General features: G+C 48.9%; 1 protein-coding gene across 16 annotated transcripts in view; it reads right to left on the bottom strand.

The window, feature by feature from the left end:
- Positions 1-15,006, bottom strand: part of Klc1 (kinesin light chain 1) — a 54,142-nt gene that overhangs the window by 17,131 nt on the left and 22,005 nt on the right. For all 16 annotated transcript variants that reach the window (XM_036206108.1, XM_036206102.1, XM_036206107.1 and 13 more), the window contains 10 exons: positions 14,205-14,435; positions 12,998-13,076; positions 11,779-12,004; positions 10,064-10,151; positions 9,467-9,568; positions 5,918-6,091; positions 5,732-5,831; positions 3,690-3,739; positions 3,538-3,605; positions 1,257-1,365 (listed from right to left, as the gene is read on the bottom strand). In XM_036206108.1, the coding sequence (XP_036062001.1) occupies positions 1,257-1,365; positions 3,538-3,605; positions 3,690-3,739; positions 5,732-5,831; positions 5,918-6,091; positions 9,467-9,568; positions 10,064-10,151; positions 11,779-12,004; positions 12,998-13,076; positions 14,205-14,435 (1,227 nt within the window). The remainder of the gene's footprint in view (positions 1-1,256; positions 1,366-3,537; positions 3,606-3,689; positions 3,740-5,731; positions 5,832-5,917; positions 6,092-9,466; positions 9,569-10,063; positions 10,152-11,778; positions 12,005-12,997; positions 13,077-14,204; positions 14,436-15,006) is intronic.

Below are 15,006 nucleotides of genomic sequence, written 5' to 3'. Positions count from 1 at the left end.
CAGGAGGGCACTCACACCCTTTCTCTGGACCTCACGACCCCTGCCGCTCCTCTTGCTAAAATCCAGCCTGGAATCTAGAGCCAGGGCTGACTGCAGGCCCTGCTCCTGGGAAGACAGACACAAGCCACATACTGCCTGACCTGCCCCCAGGGCCACAGAGGCAGCACCAAGGGACAACTCAGAGTCCTTCACATCAACTGAGCCACGTGTGGGCAGCGCCCTTTTGATTTATCTTTGTAGTTGTTGACACAAGGTCTCCTATAAACTAGGCTGGCCTCAAATGTTCAATCTGTCTGCCTCAGCCTCCTGAGTACTCAGATTACAGGCTGCCATTCCTGGCCCCTTTGAACATTTTAGAGAAGTAATTATGTTGCTAAAAATACTTAATATGAGAGGGTGATGAAGGGCGTGCAATCAAAACACGTGACACCTGTGCTTTCCTTTTGTTTTGTCCAGACAGGGTCTCTCCACGTAGCCCAGGCTATGCTGGATTCACTACGTAGGACAAGGCTGTCCTCAAACTCACTGCCAGGTGCTGGGATGAAGGTATATGACACCCCACACCCAGCTGGGATGAAGGTGTGGGACACCCCACACCCAGCAAACCATGTGCTTTTGTTGTTTCTGTAGCTTCTTTTGGGTCCATTTTTTTGTTTTGTTTTGTCTTTGAGACTTAGTCTCTCTATGTAGCCCTGACTGGCCTAGAACTCACTATTTGGACCAGGCTATCCATAAACTCAGAGATCCTCCTGCTTCTGCCACCAAAATCCTGGGATTAAAGGTTTGCGCTACCATGCCTAGACCCCAGACCCAGATTTTTTTACATTTAATTTTTTTTATTTGTGTGGTATATGTATGACCAGCCAGGGTTACAAAGCAAAACCCTGTCTTCAAAATAAATACATAAATGGATGGATGGATGGATGGATGGATGATTGATAGATAGATAGATAGATAGAATGAGATAGAATGATTGACTGACTGATAGATAAATAGGTAAGATAGATAAATGATAGATGGTAGACAGATATAGACAGATAGATAGATGATAGATGGATGATAAATATAGGTGACAGTTATTAGATGGACAGATGATAGACAGAGCTTTTTCCTGCAGTGCTTGGGGTCAAGTCCATAGTACTGTGCATGTGACAAGTGTCCCTCCAGAGCCTAAGCCAAAATCAAGCTTTCAACCACAGCCACTCCAAAGGCCACCACAGTCCCAACAGAGCTGCCCGCAGAAGAGTCAAGCACACCTGCTTCCGGGACCTCATGGCAGCTTCTTCCAACGTTTCTGCAGCTTCAAACTTGCCCTGGCGTCGGTACAGTGCCCCCAGGTTTTTCAGAGTTGTTGTGACAGTCGGGCTGCAAGAATGCACGAGACAGGGCTATGACCTGAGTCCCAGACAGCCACCCGCAGCACGTCCCACCCGGTGCTCAGTGAAAATGTGCTGACTCTGCAGGGTCTGGCGGCACAGCCAGACAGTGGGCTGGACCATAGTTTGCTCTGGTGGAGAACACTGAGGACGGTGCTACAACATTCTAACGTTTTAGATGACGTTTTCCACTCAAGCAGCCTGATGCTCAGCACTGTTAGCCCCTACAGCTCTCCACAGAAACCCCAAGGCATTCTGTCCCGGAGCCTGGCAACTCACAGACTCCTGGCACTGCCACAGAAGCATGTGGCTAGTCCACCCAGAGGTCAGCACATTCCCCTGCAGGCAAAACTTGGTCTGTGCTTGTCGGACCTCGTGTCTCACCAGAGCCTCCTGACCTGACAGCTATGGTAGACGCTCCGTTAAGGAAACAAAGGGCTGGGGACAGGACGGGAGAGTGGCCACATTACATCAGACAGACAAGTCCTGCTGCTCAGGTTGAAATATGGGGCTGGGAGATGCTCAGTGGGTCAAGAGCTGCACCAGCATGAGGACTGAGTGTGGGTCCCCAATGTTCACCTAGAGCCAAGCATGGAGGTGCATGCCCATAACCACAACAATAGTGGAGTGGAGACAGCCTTGGGTCCTCAGTGCTTACCTAAGAGCCAAACAGGTAGGCTGGTTGTTGGTGGTGCACGCATCTAATCCCAGCACTTGGGAGGCAGAGCCAGGCGGATCTCTGTGAGTTCGAGGCCAGCCTGGTCTACAGAGCAAGATCCAAGACAGGCACTAAAACTACACAGAGAAACCTTGTCTTGGGGAAAAAAAAAAAAAAAGAGCCAAGCATGGAGGTGCACGCCTATAACCACAACACTGGTGGAGTGGAGACAGGTAGGTACCACTCCGTGGCCAGCCAGTCTAGCCAAAATGACATGCTCCAGGTTCAGGGAGAGACCCTGTTCCAAAAACTTACATGGAGTAATAAAAGATCTAAAAGTCAACGTTGCTCTGGCCTCCACATGTACCAACACAGGAAAGTGCACCCATACACACATGCATACATGTGCACATACACAAGGTCAGCCTGGTGTAATGGTGTGCCTGTGTAATCTTAGCACTCTGGACGCTGAGACAAGAAGAACAAGAGCTTAAGGTCAGCCTGGGTTACACAGCAAGACCCCGTCGCACAATAAAATACAGAGTTAGAAATAACCTAGACTTGCTTTGGTACAGATCTGTATCTGAGAGGTATTTTCCTCTTGCTGATGACAGGCATTTCTTTCCATTACAGAAATAAAGGTGGCACCCAGCATGTACCTCAGTCAAGTGCACGTGAGAGAAGGAAAGATGAATTTTATCCACTGCAGTGAGTGCAAAGGGACCCAAAGGAGGAATCTGTGACAAACTGGGGTCTAGTTTTCCTGGTACAGATGAGTAGGAAGCCAAGACTAGGGAACCTTAGCAGCTTTCTAGGCCAGCAGCAGGCGTGGGGCACATGGAACACAGTCCATAGCAGCAGCAAGGGTGTGTCCACATCTCCCCGTGCAGACGGAAGGCTGGCTGGGCCCACATGTGTTTGACCCCTGCACAGCTGCTGACGGCTCAGTGAATGTCCGTAGATAAAGAACGCTCGCTGATGGCCAGCACCACCCTGCTGTACTGAGTGGATGCAGAGGTGATGTAAATGATCTCACTGACCACATGGGTTTTACGGTATTTTTTTTTTTTTAGGCAGGGTCTCACTATGCAGCCCTGGATAGCCTGAAACTCCCTATATTAACCTCAAACTCACAAAGACCCTCCTGCATCTGCCTCTCATGTACTGGGATTAGAGGAATGCGTCACCATGCCTGGTTGCTTTGTTTAACTTTATTTTACTAATTATTACTATTATTATTAGCATGTGTAATACATGTGTGTAGGCACACATGAGCATAAACCGCCTGTGGAAGTCAGAGGACAAGCCTGTGCTCCTGTTGGCTCCCAGGATTAAACTCAAGTCACGGCTCTTATGGCGACCTCATTTACCTGCTGAGCCTTCTCACCAGCTCGACGGCCAGGCTCTTAACTAGAATTGGGGAAAACGGGACCATGTGACTGGACTGCTAACACCTGGTCCAGCCTTGTCATTCCGTGTCTGGAGTTTGGCTGGCAGCCTTACCTATCCACTTTGCAGGCTTTGTACCAGCCACCGTACTCTCCAAAGGATGTCCCGTCCTTCTGCTTCCCCTAGTGCAACAGAGAACGGAATGAGTGAAGGCTGACTGCAGGATGCCGCTTCAGCAGCCCTCGCAGCAGCCCAGCCTTCCTTACTTTGCACTCTTCTCTCTCTTCCGCGTGCATCCAGATGGGCTTGTTTTCATCTAGGGAAGAACAACGGCCTCCGTAAGGTGAGGAACAAGGAACCGGGAGCCGGGTGTGGCGGCACACATCTTTAATCCCAGCACTTGGGAAGCAGAGGCAGGCAGAAGGTGGAGTTCTAGGACAGCCAAGGCTACATAGTCACCACCAAGCAGATGGCCTCTAAGGCTGTCAGGGATTGCAAGAGTTGATCTTGTTTTCATGAGCCTTCTCAGGAATTTTTTTTCTATTTTTTCGTGTGTGTATACATGTACGATGTACATGTGTATGCATATACATGTTTTGCATGTATGTGGTCACACATATGTGGGGTGAGCATGCACACGTGTGAACATGCACATGGGGTCCCAGGTTGGTGTCTGGAGCCCTCCTACCACTCTTTCTGACTTATTCAATCTGACAACAAACCCAGAACTCACTGCTACAGCTTGTCTCTCTAGCCAGCCTGCTCTAGAGACTGTCTCTGCTTCTGAGGCCGCCACACCCACCTGTCATCTCCATGGGGCCTGAGAATCTCAACGTGGCAAGCACTGCACCCCTCATCCTCTCCCTGGACTAATTCTGACAGGTCAAGTTCACCCTGGAGGAAAGCCCTACCCAGATACCGAAGGAGACAGCTATGAATGTCTCGCACCGAGGATGTCAGATGAGGAACGCATCCTCACCAGACAGACGTGAGACTGTAAAACATCCATACACATAAAAGTAATTTTTAAAATAAATAAATAATAAATGCTTAAGTGAATAAAAACCACATGTGTGCATGTAATAATTATCAGAATCTCCCTTTGGCTCCATCTTGTGAACTTTCCTGCCTTGCACACTAATAATTGCCATCTGAATGTTTCATGTGATACTTTGTAAAAGAAATATTTAACACAAAAATGTTTTTGAGGGGCTGGAGAGATGGCTCAGCAGTTAAGAGCACTGACTACTCTTCCAAAGGTCCTGAGTTCAATTCCCAGCAACAACATGGTGGCTCACAACCTTCTATAATGGGATCTGATGCCCTCTTCTGGCCTGTGGGCATACATGCAGTCAGAACACTGTATACATAATAAATAAATAAATCTTTTTTAAAAAGTAATACTTTAAAAGGATGTTTTTGATTCAGCAATTTAAGTTTATTTATGTATTTATGTACATGGTGCTCTGTCGGCATGTATATCTGCACTCCAGAAGAGGGAATCTGACCCCATTATAGGTAGTTGTGAGCTGCCACATGAGTGCAGGGAATTGAACTCAGGACTTCTAAAAGAACAGCCAGTGCCCTTAACTGCTAAGTCATCTCTCAGGCTTTGATTCAGCAATTTACATTCTATAAAATATGTATTTCACTGCACGTCCTTCAGTGGCACGGGCAGAGGGTCAGCAAAGCAAGCAGGACTCCACCCGGTTTCCTGAGGCGCAGACTGGCACAGCACACCAACACTTTCTCCTCACACTGGGCCTTGAACACCTGTGGTGTCTGACCAGGGGGGGGGGGGGGGGGGGGGGTGTCAAGTGGGCGGGGCCTTGTCTCCTGGGACAAGCAACATGGTGGCCAGTCCAGGGCACAGTGGGGACTCTGCACTTGTCACAGGTTCCCAGGGTGTCAGCACACTAGACATGATGAATGGCTCTACGCAAAGATTCGGGAGTTGATGGCTCAGGCCATGTCTGAAGCAACCCCGGGCTCTGTAGAAACGCACCATGAGAGGAGGGGGCTTGACTGAGCTGCTGACAGCCCCCGGGCATGCTGCACTCAGGACCCCTCGCTAATGTTCATTCCCTGAGACCTGAAGCTGCAAGCACACTCCCAGCAGCATGCTTTCCTTATAAACTGTCTGGGTCATGGTCTCTTCACAGCAACGGCACAGTAACTAAGACAACATAAAACAATAAAGTCTTGGAAGAGGGGTGAGAATGCTGTGGGGACTAGGGCATCCTGCCAATTCAAGTGGGAAACCACTCTGTTTAATACAATGAACACAGTTCCTTAGACCAGTGCTTACCGTCCACAGAACCGAACTCCCGTTCATGTGCCCGGGTGAGAATCTCCTTGTACAGCGTTTCTGCTTGTTTGAACTTCCCTTGCTTCAGATAACAGGAGGCCTTCAAATAAACACAGCATTCAGTTCCTTCTCACACAAACACAGCTGCACTTGTATCTGCAGGGCTCACGGCCGTCTGGAACATACCAGGTTATTCTTCGTCTTGGCCACGTTGGGGTCATCGGGTCCTAGCTTTGTCTGGTAAATCTCCAGGGCCCTCTGGTAGTAATACTCCACCTCCTCATACTTGCCCTGGTTCTGGCACAGTAAGGCCAAGTTATTCAACTGCTTGGCAACATCCGGATGATCCTTTCCCAGCACCTGGGGTTAAAAACAGTGAATCAGAAACACCACCATCCACTCCATCGGCTGCCTCCCGCAGGGGCTCTTCTGAAGGCAGACTGGAAACTCTTACAGGACTCTCACCCCACATCACAACAGGGTGCTTGGAGTCTGACCTCAGCCAGAGGGAAGGGAAGGGTGCTACACTCACATCCTTGGTGCCTTTATTCTCGGGTGGGAAAACACATGCTGGAACAAGGTCTCGTGACCCCAGGCTGGGCTCACACTCACTATGTAGCCAGGGTGACCTAGAACTTTAGATTCTCCTGCCTCTGCCCACCAAGTGCTGGGATAGCAGGCCTGAGCCACCATAATACCTGGCTGTTTAGCCTTTTGTTTTGTTTGTTTGGGTTTTTGTTTTGTTCAGAGGAGAGAGTGTGTGTGGGAGGGGGTCCTCTCTCTGTGATGCCGGCTAGCCTGGAACTCACTATTGAACCCAGGCTAGTTTTGAACTCTTGGATGTGGGGATTACAGGTCTAAGTTTCCATACCCTTTAGCTGCTCTGTCTACTTCATGGCAGGTGCCACATGGAGCTAAGGAAAGCTGGGTTCATGAAGGCTTGGATTACAGGAGTTAAATGCACCGTCCAGGTTGAGTGCCCTTCTCCAGCCAGCCCCTTAACTATGGCATCATCACCCAGGACCTCAGTGGGGGCATCCCTACATCGAATGCCAAGGACTCTTCCCATCTTCCCCTGGCTGCCTCATAAGCACACCTGCTTTCTTTTTTGGCAAGTCTCGCTGCCAAAAATTACCTTGCTAACCCTTTCCTTGTCTAACCCTCCCCTAGAATAAAAACTCAGGTGTACAAGGGCTCTGTGTCTTCCCCACCTCAGCATCCTCCCTAGAGGCACACGAGAAAGAACAAACTTACACTTAACCCCCAGACCCTGGTCAAGAACCAGGTGTGGCCCACGCCTTTAGTCCCAGCCCTCAGGAGGCACAGGCAGGTGAATCTCTGAGTTCAAGGCCAGCCTGGTCTACAGAGTGCATTCCAGGACAGCCAGGGCTACACAGAGACACCCTGTCTCAAAAGACCAAAAACAAGACAGGTCAACAAGCACTGGTCTCGGTGCTGTGCCTTACTCCTGCACACTGCTAACACCTTTCCACGGGCACTGTTTCTCCCTGCCTCAGAAACTGTGAAGTCAGCGAGCCAAGATTCAGTTCAAACATCAAGCCTCCCTGGAAAGTTGACTCAACACTCCAAGCCCCAGGCTGGAGGAGTCCCTGCTCCCTCCTCTCCTGTGGTTCCCTCTGACATCCTGGGCCCTGAACAGTCAAGGGACTATGTTCCTGCTAAGCAAGAAGTTCTACATGATGCAGTTTGTACATTTCTTACCTTTCTGTCTTCTCTCTCTCTCTCTCTCTCTCTCTCTCTCTCTCTGTCTCTCTCTCTCTCTCTGTCTGTCTCTGTCTCTCTCTCTCTCTCTGTCTCTCTCCTCTCTGTCTGCCTGTCTCTGTCTGTCTCTCCTCTCTCTGTCTCTGTCTCTCTCTATCTGTCTCTGTCTGTCTGTCTGTCTGTCTCTCTCTCTGACAGGACTTTGCTGTTTTCTCCAGACTAGTATCGGGCTTCTTAATTTAATAAAGAACTCAGACCACAGTTATATGCCAGGTGCCTACTGAATTGGCAGATCACCTTCCAGGTCTTCTAATCCTTGACCCACCTGTGCTGATCCTGCTTCTAACCCCGGGCCACACAAATCTGACACTTCCATTTAATAAGTATGCAGGTGACTGAACAATAAAATATTATCTAAGCAGACCAGAGACTCAGTGGTTAAGAGCACTTGATGCAGGGGATCCAATGCCATCTTCTGACCTCTGAGGGTACTATACATGCATGTGGTGCACAGCCATATATGCAGACAAAATACTCACACATAAAATAAAGTGAATAAATCTAATAAATTGAAATATTATCTATGTATTTGATAATCCTTGTCATATGGCTCAAAATTAAATGATCACTCCCCAGGATCACTGATAAACAACTCAAGAAACACCAAGCTTGGGCTGGAGAGATGGCTCAGTGGTTAGGAGCATCGGCTAGAGGACCAGTCAGTTCCCAGCATCCACATGGCAGTTCATAACTGTCTGGGAACTCCAGTTTCCAAGGGATCTGGTTGGTGCCCTCTTCTGGCCTCAGTTGACAGTAAGTGCATATCCAGTATACATACAGGCTTGTAGGCAAAACACTCATACACACAGAATAAAAGTAAATAAATCTTAAAAGGAAAGAAAACACCAAGTTGAACTGTGACGTTCAGGCCCCAGACTATTCACCCCGTCTAGGGCAGTGAACAGAGTCTGAGGACCTGTGACAAGTGCAGAGTCCCCACTGTGCCCTGGACTCGCTGTGTTGCCTGTCCCAGGAGACAAGGCCCCGCCCACATGATCCCCCCTTCCCCACCCAGACACCACAGGTGTTCAAGGCCCAGTGTGAGGAGAAAGTGTTGGTGTGCTGTGCCAGTCTGCGCCTCAGGGGACCGGGTGGAGTCCTGCTTGCTCTGCTGACCCTCTGCCCGTGCCACTGAAGGACGTGCAGTGAAACACACATAGTTATTTAAGATTTTATTTATTTGTATGAGTGCTTTGACTACATGTATGTCTCCACACCACATTCATACTTGGTGCCCACTGAAGCCAGATGAAAGCTTTGGATTCCCTAGAACTGGAGTTACAGACAACTGTAAGCCACCATGTGAACTTCACTGCTGAGCCCTCTCTCCAGCCCCAGTAAACTCACCCTTGTTTTAAAGACAGAGTCTCTCTATGTAGTCCTGACTGCCTAACTCTGTACACTAGGCTGACCTAGAACTCGCTCTGTAGACCAGGCTGGCCTTAAACTCACAGAGATCCACCTGCCTCTGCTTCTTTTTTCTTCTTCTTTTTTTGGTTTTTTGAGACAGGGTTTATCTATGTAACAGGCTTGGCTGTCCTAGAACTCACTTTGTAGACCAGGGTGGCCTTGAACTCACAGACATCTGCCTGCCTCTGCCTCACAAGTACTGGGATTACAGGCGTGTGCCACCACAGCCCAGCTGTAAACTTATTCTTAAACTGAAATATCTTTAATGACAAGTGCGTACCACCACTGAAACGCAGAGACGCGGCCCTGACCACTTGCCACTCAGAGCCTCATTCTGGTCAAGAGCAGGAAGAGCAGGGCTACCCACAGGAAGCTGCCACCTTTAACACAATCCCAGTGGCAGGCAGGCTTCGGTCTTAGCCCTCTGCCTTTCCACATGACTCAAGTGAACATAACGGCATCACGGTGCTCAGTTCTCACACCGTGAAGGGACCACCTCTCCCAAGACTCGATTCTGCAGACAGGACCCGCTGCTGCTTGTACCTTCTCTCTGATCTCCAGGGCTCGCTTACACAGCGGCTCGGCCTCCTTGTACTTCCCTCTTTTACCATACAGCACAGCTAGGTTGTTCAGGGTGGCGGCGACCTGCCGAGACAGAGGGCCACAGGAGCTGCTGAGGAGGGGCCACAGGCAGGGGAGCCCCAGACCCGCCCACACACACAGGAACACAGTCATCACATCAGAGGGATTCACTACAAAACAGATTGCTGAAGCAAAACAAAGCGACATGATCTTGATTTTTCAATTTTTCTCAAAGCCACAAAGCCAACCAGTACAGACCTCTGTGCAAATCTAACCAGACTGTAAAAAGACACCATGAATTCTTGAGACCGATCTAGAAAGGGACATGCGATTTGATTTTGGATCAAAGTGAAGTGAGCCAGTGATCTGAGGAGGTGACTTTATAGACCGAAGTGACCGGAGTGTTAGCATGTCACTACCTGAGCAGGCCCTACCGCTGCCATCTGGGACCAGGTGGCTCTCAGACCCTCCCTGTTGAACTCGACATTGGCATGAGCTGGACAAAAATGTATTGGGGAAGATAAAGTGTAAATGGCGGAAAGAGGCAGGGGTACACACCGCGGGGTGATCTCTGCCCAGGGTTTTCTCACGGATAGCCAGGGCGTCATTCAGGAGATTGGCTGCGTCTTTGTACTTGTTCTGATCCCTAAACCAAAACACATGTCAGTGTTCAGCTGGACATCACTAAACCCACCCGTCTAGTTAGTTAGCAAGCCACTTTTGATACTGAGGACTAAACCCCCAACGTTCAGGCATACTTAGCATTTACGCTACCACAGCCAGCCTGAACCTTTTTTAAATAATTTATCTTTATTTTATGTTCATTGGTGTTGTGCCTGCATGTATGTCTATGTGAGAGTGTCAGAAGCCCCGGAACTGGAGTTACAGACAGGTGTGAGCTGCCATGTGGGTGTTAGGAACTGAACCCAGGTCCTCTGGAAGAGCAGACAGTGTTCTTAGCCACTGAGCTATCTCTCCAGCCCAGAGCCTGAATCTTTTCAAAATGTAAATTTGAAACTCCCCTGTATTGCTGACCAAGAGAGGCAGTCCAAAGCAGTAGACAGAGCCTATGTGTAGATCAGACAGAATGTATTCTCTGCCAGTAGCAGTCAACCAAAGCCAGAGCTTGGTAGAGTCACATACCTGCCCTAGACCTGATCAGTCAGGAATTCAGGGATCAGCCACGCACAGTGAAACTGAAGTCTACCAGGAAATTCAGATTAAAAATGAAAAATTTGCCGGGCGGCAGTGGCACACGCCTTTAATCCCAGCACTCAGGAAGCAAAGCCAGGCGGATCTTTACAGTGCAAGATCTAGGCACCAAAACTACACAGAGAAACCTTGTCTCGAAAAACCAAAAAAAAAATTTATGGCCAGGCAGTGGTGGTGCACACTATAATCCCAGCACTCAGGAGGCAGAGGCAGGCAGATCTCTGTGTGTTCCAGCACAGCCCGGGAAGTTACACAATGAAACTCTATGTTGAAAAACCCAGTGTGTGTGTGTGTGTGTGTGTGTGTGTGTGTGTGTGTGTGTGTGTGTGTGTGTGTGTACTCAAAGAAATACATATTGAAACAATACCTGACAATACCAACAGGAAACGAGAAACACCCAGCACTGCCCACACAGAAGCACTGTGGCAGGGGCACATGGTTGTACCACACCTCTAAAAAGCAGTTGGGCAAAATGTACTAAGAACCGGAAAAGGTTTAAATGAGAATCTTAGGAGATTATCCTAAGGGGGAAAACAATCTGAATTTTTGGATGACACTTAGGGACATTCATTGGTATATTAAAGTGTCAGAAAATGTACTGGAAAGATTCAGTGGTTAAGAGCACTTGCTCTTGTAGAGGACCCAGGTTTGGTACCCAGCACCCACATGGCAGCTCACAACCATCTGTAACCCATTCCGGGAGACCTGATGGCCTCTTTTGACCTCCAAGGGCACTGCACACACAGTGCACAGATACATTCAGGCAAAACACTTACACATATAAAATAAAACAGATTTTAAAAAAGTCAAAAGTGGCTGAGGTGGTCAGTGCAGAGGGCTATTCAGGAAGCAGTGCCCAGTGGCTAATGGCAGCACCTTCTCTGGTCCTGTGAGACCCCCAGCCACAGAGCTAGCTGAATATTCTAGATTAACTGCTGGCTATATGAAGTGGATGAGAAGGCTGGAAAGCTGTCTCAGAGATGTTTATGAACACTCTGCAGAAAGCAGGATGGTTCAAAGCTGCCTCTCGGAAAGTCTAGCGCAGTAACCCAAGGACTAGCCTGTACACCAGGGCCAGGATGTTGAGCATGGTGGCCACATCGGGATGGTCATGGCCCGAAGTCTTCTCCAGGTCCTCCAGGGCCTGCTTGCAGAGGGGCACCGCCACCTCATAACGCCCCTGTGAAGCATACTGGATCACCAGGTTGTGGAGTGTGCGCAGCCTTGCCGGGATCTCATAGCCCCCCTGCTGGGCGGCGGCTGCAGCGCTGCTGTGTTGCTGCTGGACTGCATAGAGAAGGTACATGGCAAAGTGGTTAGGACACGGCTGTGGTTAGGACACACTTCATCCCACACCCTCATTCCAAGTTAGTGCATACCCAGGAAATTCAGACTTTCCTGGGCAATCCCTGAGCAAGCCAAAAGAGAAACAGCCTCTCGGTGACAGCGCACTGCAGAGTGACACCATGGGATTTCTCCAGCTGAGAAATTAAAGGAGGTAGGCAGCTCTGATTTCTTTAACCTTGCAAATAAAGACCCACAGGTCTACACACTGTTGTCTAGCCTCTATACTAATATCCCAGCACACACTAACTACTTTAAAGGTTGGGGAAACAAGCACTCTCCCAGGTATGGTGGCCCGCCTACAATCCCAGCATTGAGAATCTGAGAGATGCCTGAGTGGTTAAGAGCAGGTGCTTACTGTTCCTTCAAAGGACTAGAGTTCGGTTCCCAGCACCCACAGGGCAGCTCACAACCAGCTGTACGTCCATTCTAGGGGCTCTGCTACTACTCTCCTCTGACCTCCGTGGCTACCAGACACCCCATATGCATATAGAGACATGCAAATTAAACACTCATACACATAAAATAAATTTTTTTAATCTTAGAAAAGAGTCCCAGGGACTGAGCATGGTGGCACATGCCTTTAAATCCCAGCACTTGGGAGGCAGAGGCAGATGGATCTCTATGAGTTCAAGGCCAGCCTGGTCTACAGAGAATTCCAGGATAGCCAGGGCTATTACAACCCTGTCTTGGAAAAAAAAAAAAAAGGTTCCAGGCTAACCTGAACTATCATAGCGAGACCTTGCGTAAGTAAGTAGATAGCAGCAGTCCCACAGGCTAACCTGGGCTATCATAGTGAGACCTTGTGTAAGTAAGTAGATAGCAGTCCCACAGGCTATGTACAGGCTCTGCAATCTACGACAGGAATGTCCCCAGACAGAAAGCACCACCGCTACGCAGCATGTTCAGTGGCACAGCCACACATGTGCAACTCACTTCCTTGTCCTGGGTCATCTTCGTCATTCGGGAAGAGATCATCCAGTGGCTCTTTGGCAGAATCAGAGTCTTTGTCCTCCTACAAGAGACCCAGAGCATCCTTCACTCCACAGAACCCACATGCTACCTGGATATCCTTAACATAAAGTTTCTTTCTATTTACTACAGACCAGACAAGATAGCCAGTTTTGGTTTTTGTTTTTGTTTTTATTTATTTTTATTTTTATATTTTTATTTTTTCCCAGAGCTGAGGACCAAACCCAGGGCCTTGCGCTTACTAGACAAGTGCTTTACCACTGAGCTAAATCCCCAACCCCTATTTATTTTTTTTAGAATTAAATGTATGATCATCTGCAGCCTGGTTTATCTATCATTAGTAAAGAGCAGTAACTTTACTAAATTTGCCTACCTTGTACAAGGCCTAAGGCTAGATACCCACCCTCCCACCCCCCCAAAAAATAAATAAAAGGAGCAAAAGAGGATTTGCTAGACTAGACTAGAACTAAGGAACCTTAACTGCAGGCACAGTGTGACAAGACAGACCCTGACTGCATCTCTAGACCTTAGATTTCAGGTGAAGTTCTAGCAGAGAAGGAAAGTCTCCTGGAAATCAAAACTGCACAGACAGGAAGAAAAGGTGCGCATGTTCAAAGATACCAAGACCATGAGAAACAAGCAACTGGGATGTTCAAATGAGAGACGGCAGATGGGGCAAGAATCAGAGCCGCTGCTCAGTGGAAGAGCACCGGCTTATCATGGGCAAGGCCCCAGCTCCATCTCCATCACCGAAAACCAGATACCCACTCAGCAAAGCCAGAGTGCTGCTAACAAATCCCCAGCCAATGAAAAGAAGGTTAAAGGGAACAACACAGAAGCTCAGGCACGTCAATGGAAAGTGGAGTCCACAGACTGAGTACAAACTAAAACTGACCTGTAAGCATACTAACAGCAACTCCCTAGTTAGAAGCCAAGACTTTCTTTTATTACTCTGTTTTTTCCAGGCTCTTGCTATATAGTTCTGTCTAGCCTGGTACTCACTATGTAGATCAGGCTGGCCTTGAACTTGCAACAATTCTCCTGCCTGTGCCTCCCAAAGTGCTCAGATTACAGGCATGAGTCACCACACCTGGCCAAGACTTGCTTTTAGATTGCCTATTGGCACTTCCTGAGCACAGTGTGGGTACCACACTTGGCACGAGCCACTCACCGAGGGAGAGATGTCATCGTCGTACTTCTTCAGCTGGTTCATGAACTCCAGGTGTTTCTTCTCTTCCTCCAGCTGAGCCACAGACTGCTCACTCTTCTGTAGCTTCTGCTGTGTGTTGGCCAGCTCGTCACGCAGCCACTGGTTCTCCTGGCACAGGCGACGAACCTGAGCACGTAGCTTCTGTTTCTCTGACTCCACGGCATTCAGGTGATTGGACAGGGCCATCATCACCTGATCAAAAGAGATTTCCACACTGCAGCCTTTGGAGGAGAGCCCCAGGACACACATGTGGGTTAGCAGCTCCAACTCACATTCACAACAGTTTCTCTAGGTACGTGTACACAGGAGCTGTCATTTATTTCTCCTCTTACTCCCAACACAGATTACACACTGGAGTGTCAGCACCACAAGCTTGGAACATACACATGCCACCTTTCTGTAAGAGCACTTCAGTGGACTGGAAATGAACAGGTCTCCTCTTCTGGCCCATTCCACTTTCTATGGAGATCAGCCAGCCTAACTCTGCACAGGCCTGCTTCCACATAAGGGTCCATGTATCTGCTTAGAGTGCAGGCAGGTGAAGGGCCAGAGGAGGAGCTGGGGGGGTGGTTAACATGCAAACCATCCACCACTAAGGAAGGCAAGGGAAGAATCTCTGAAGCTACCACCAACTGCTGAAAATACCAGCCCAATCCTAGTCACACTAAGGCAAAACAAGGAAGAGGAAGCCAGGGGGCTTTGGCCTTGCCCTCTGCAGACCATGTATTTGCCTGTTCTGCTATAGCACAGTAACTGGGTAACC

This window comes from Onychomys torridus, chromosome 14 (genome assembly GCF_903995425.1).
Source record: "Onychomys torridus chromosome 14, mOncTor1.1, whole genome shotgun sequence".
NCBI lineage: Eukaryota > Metazoa > Chordata > Mammalia > Rodentia > Cricetidae > Onychomys > Onychomys torridus.
The sequence above is the reverse complement of the archived record's forward strand: the minus strand, read 5'-3'. Positions and strand labels throughout refer to the sequence as shown.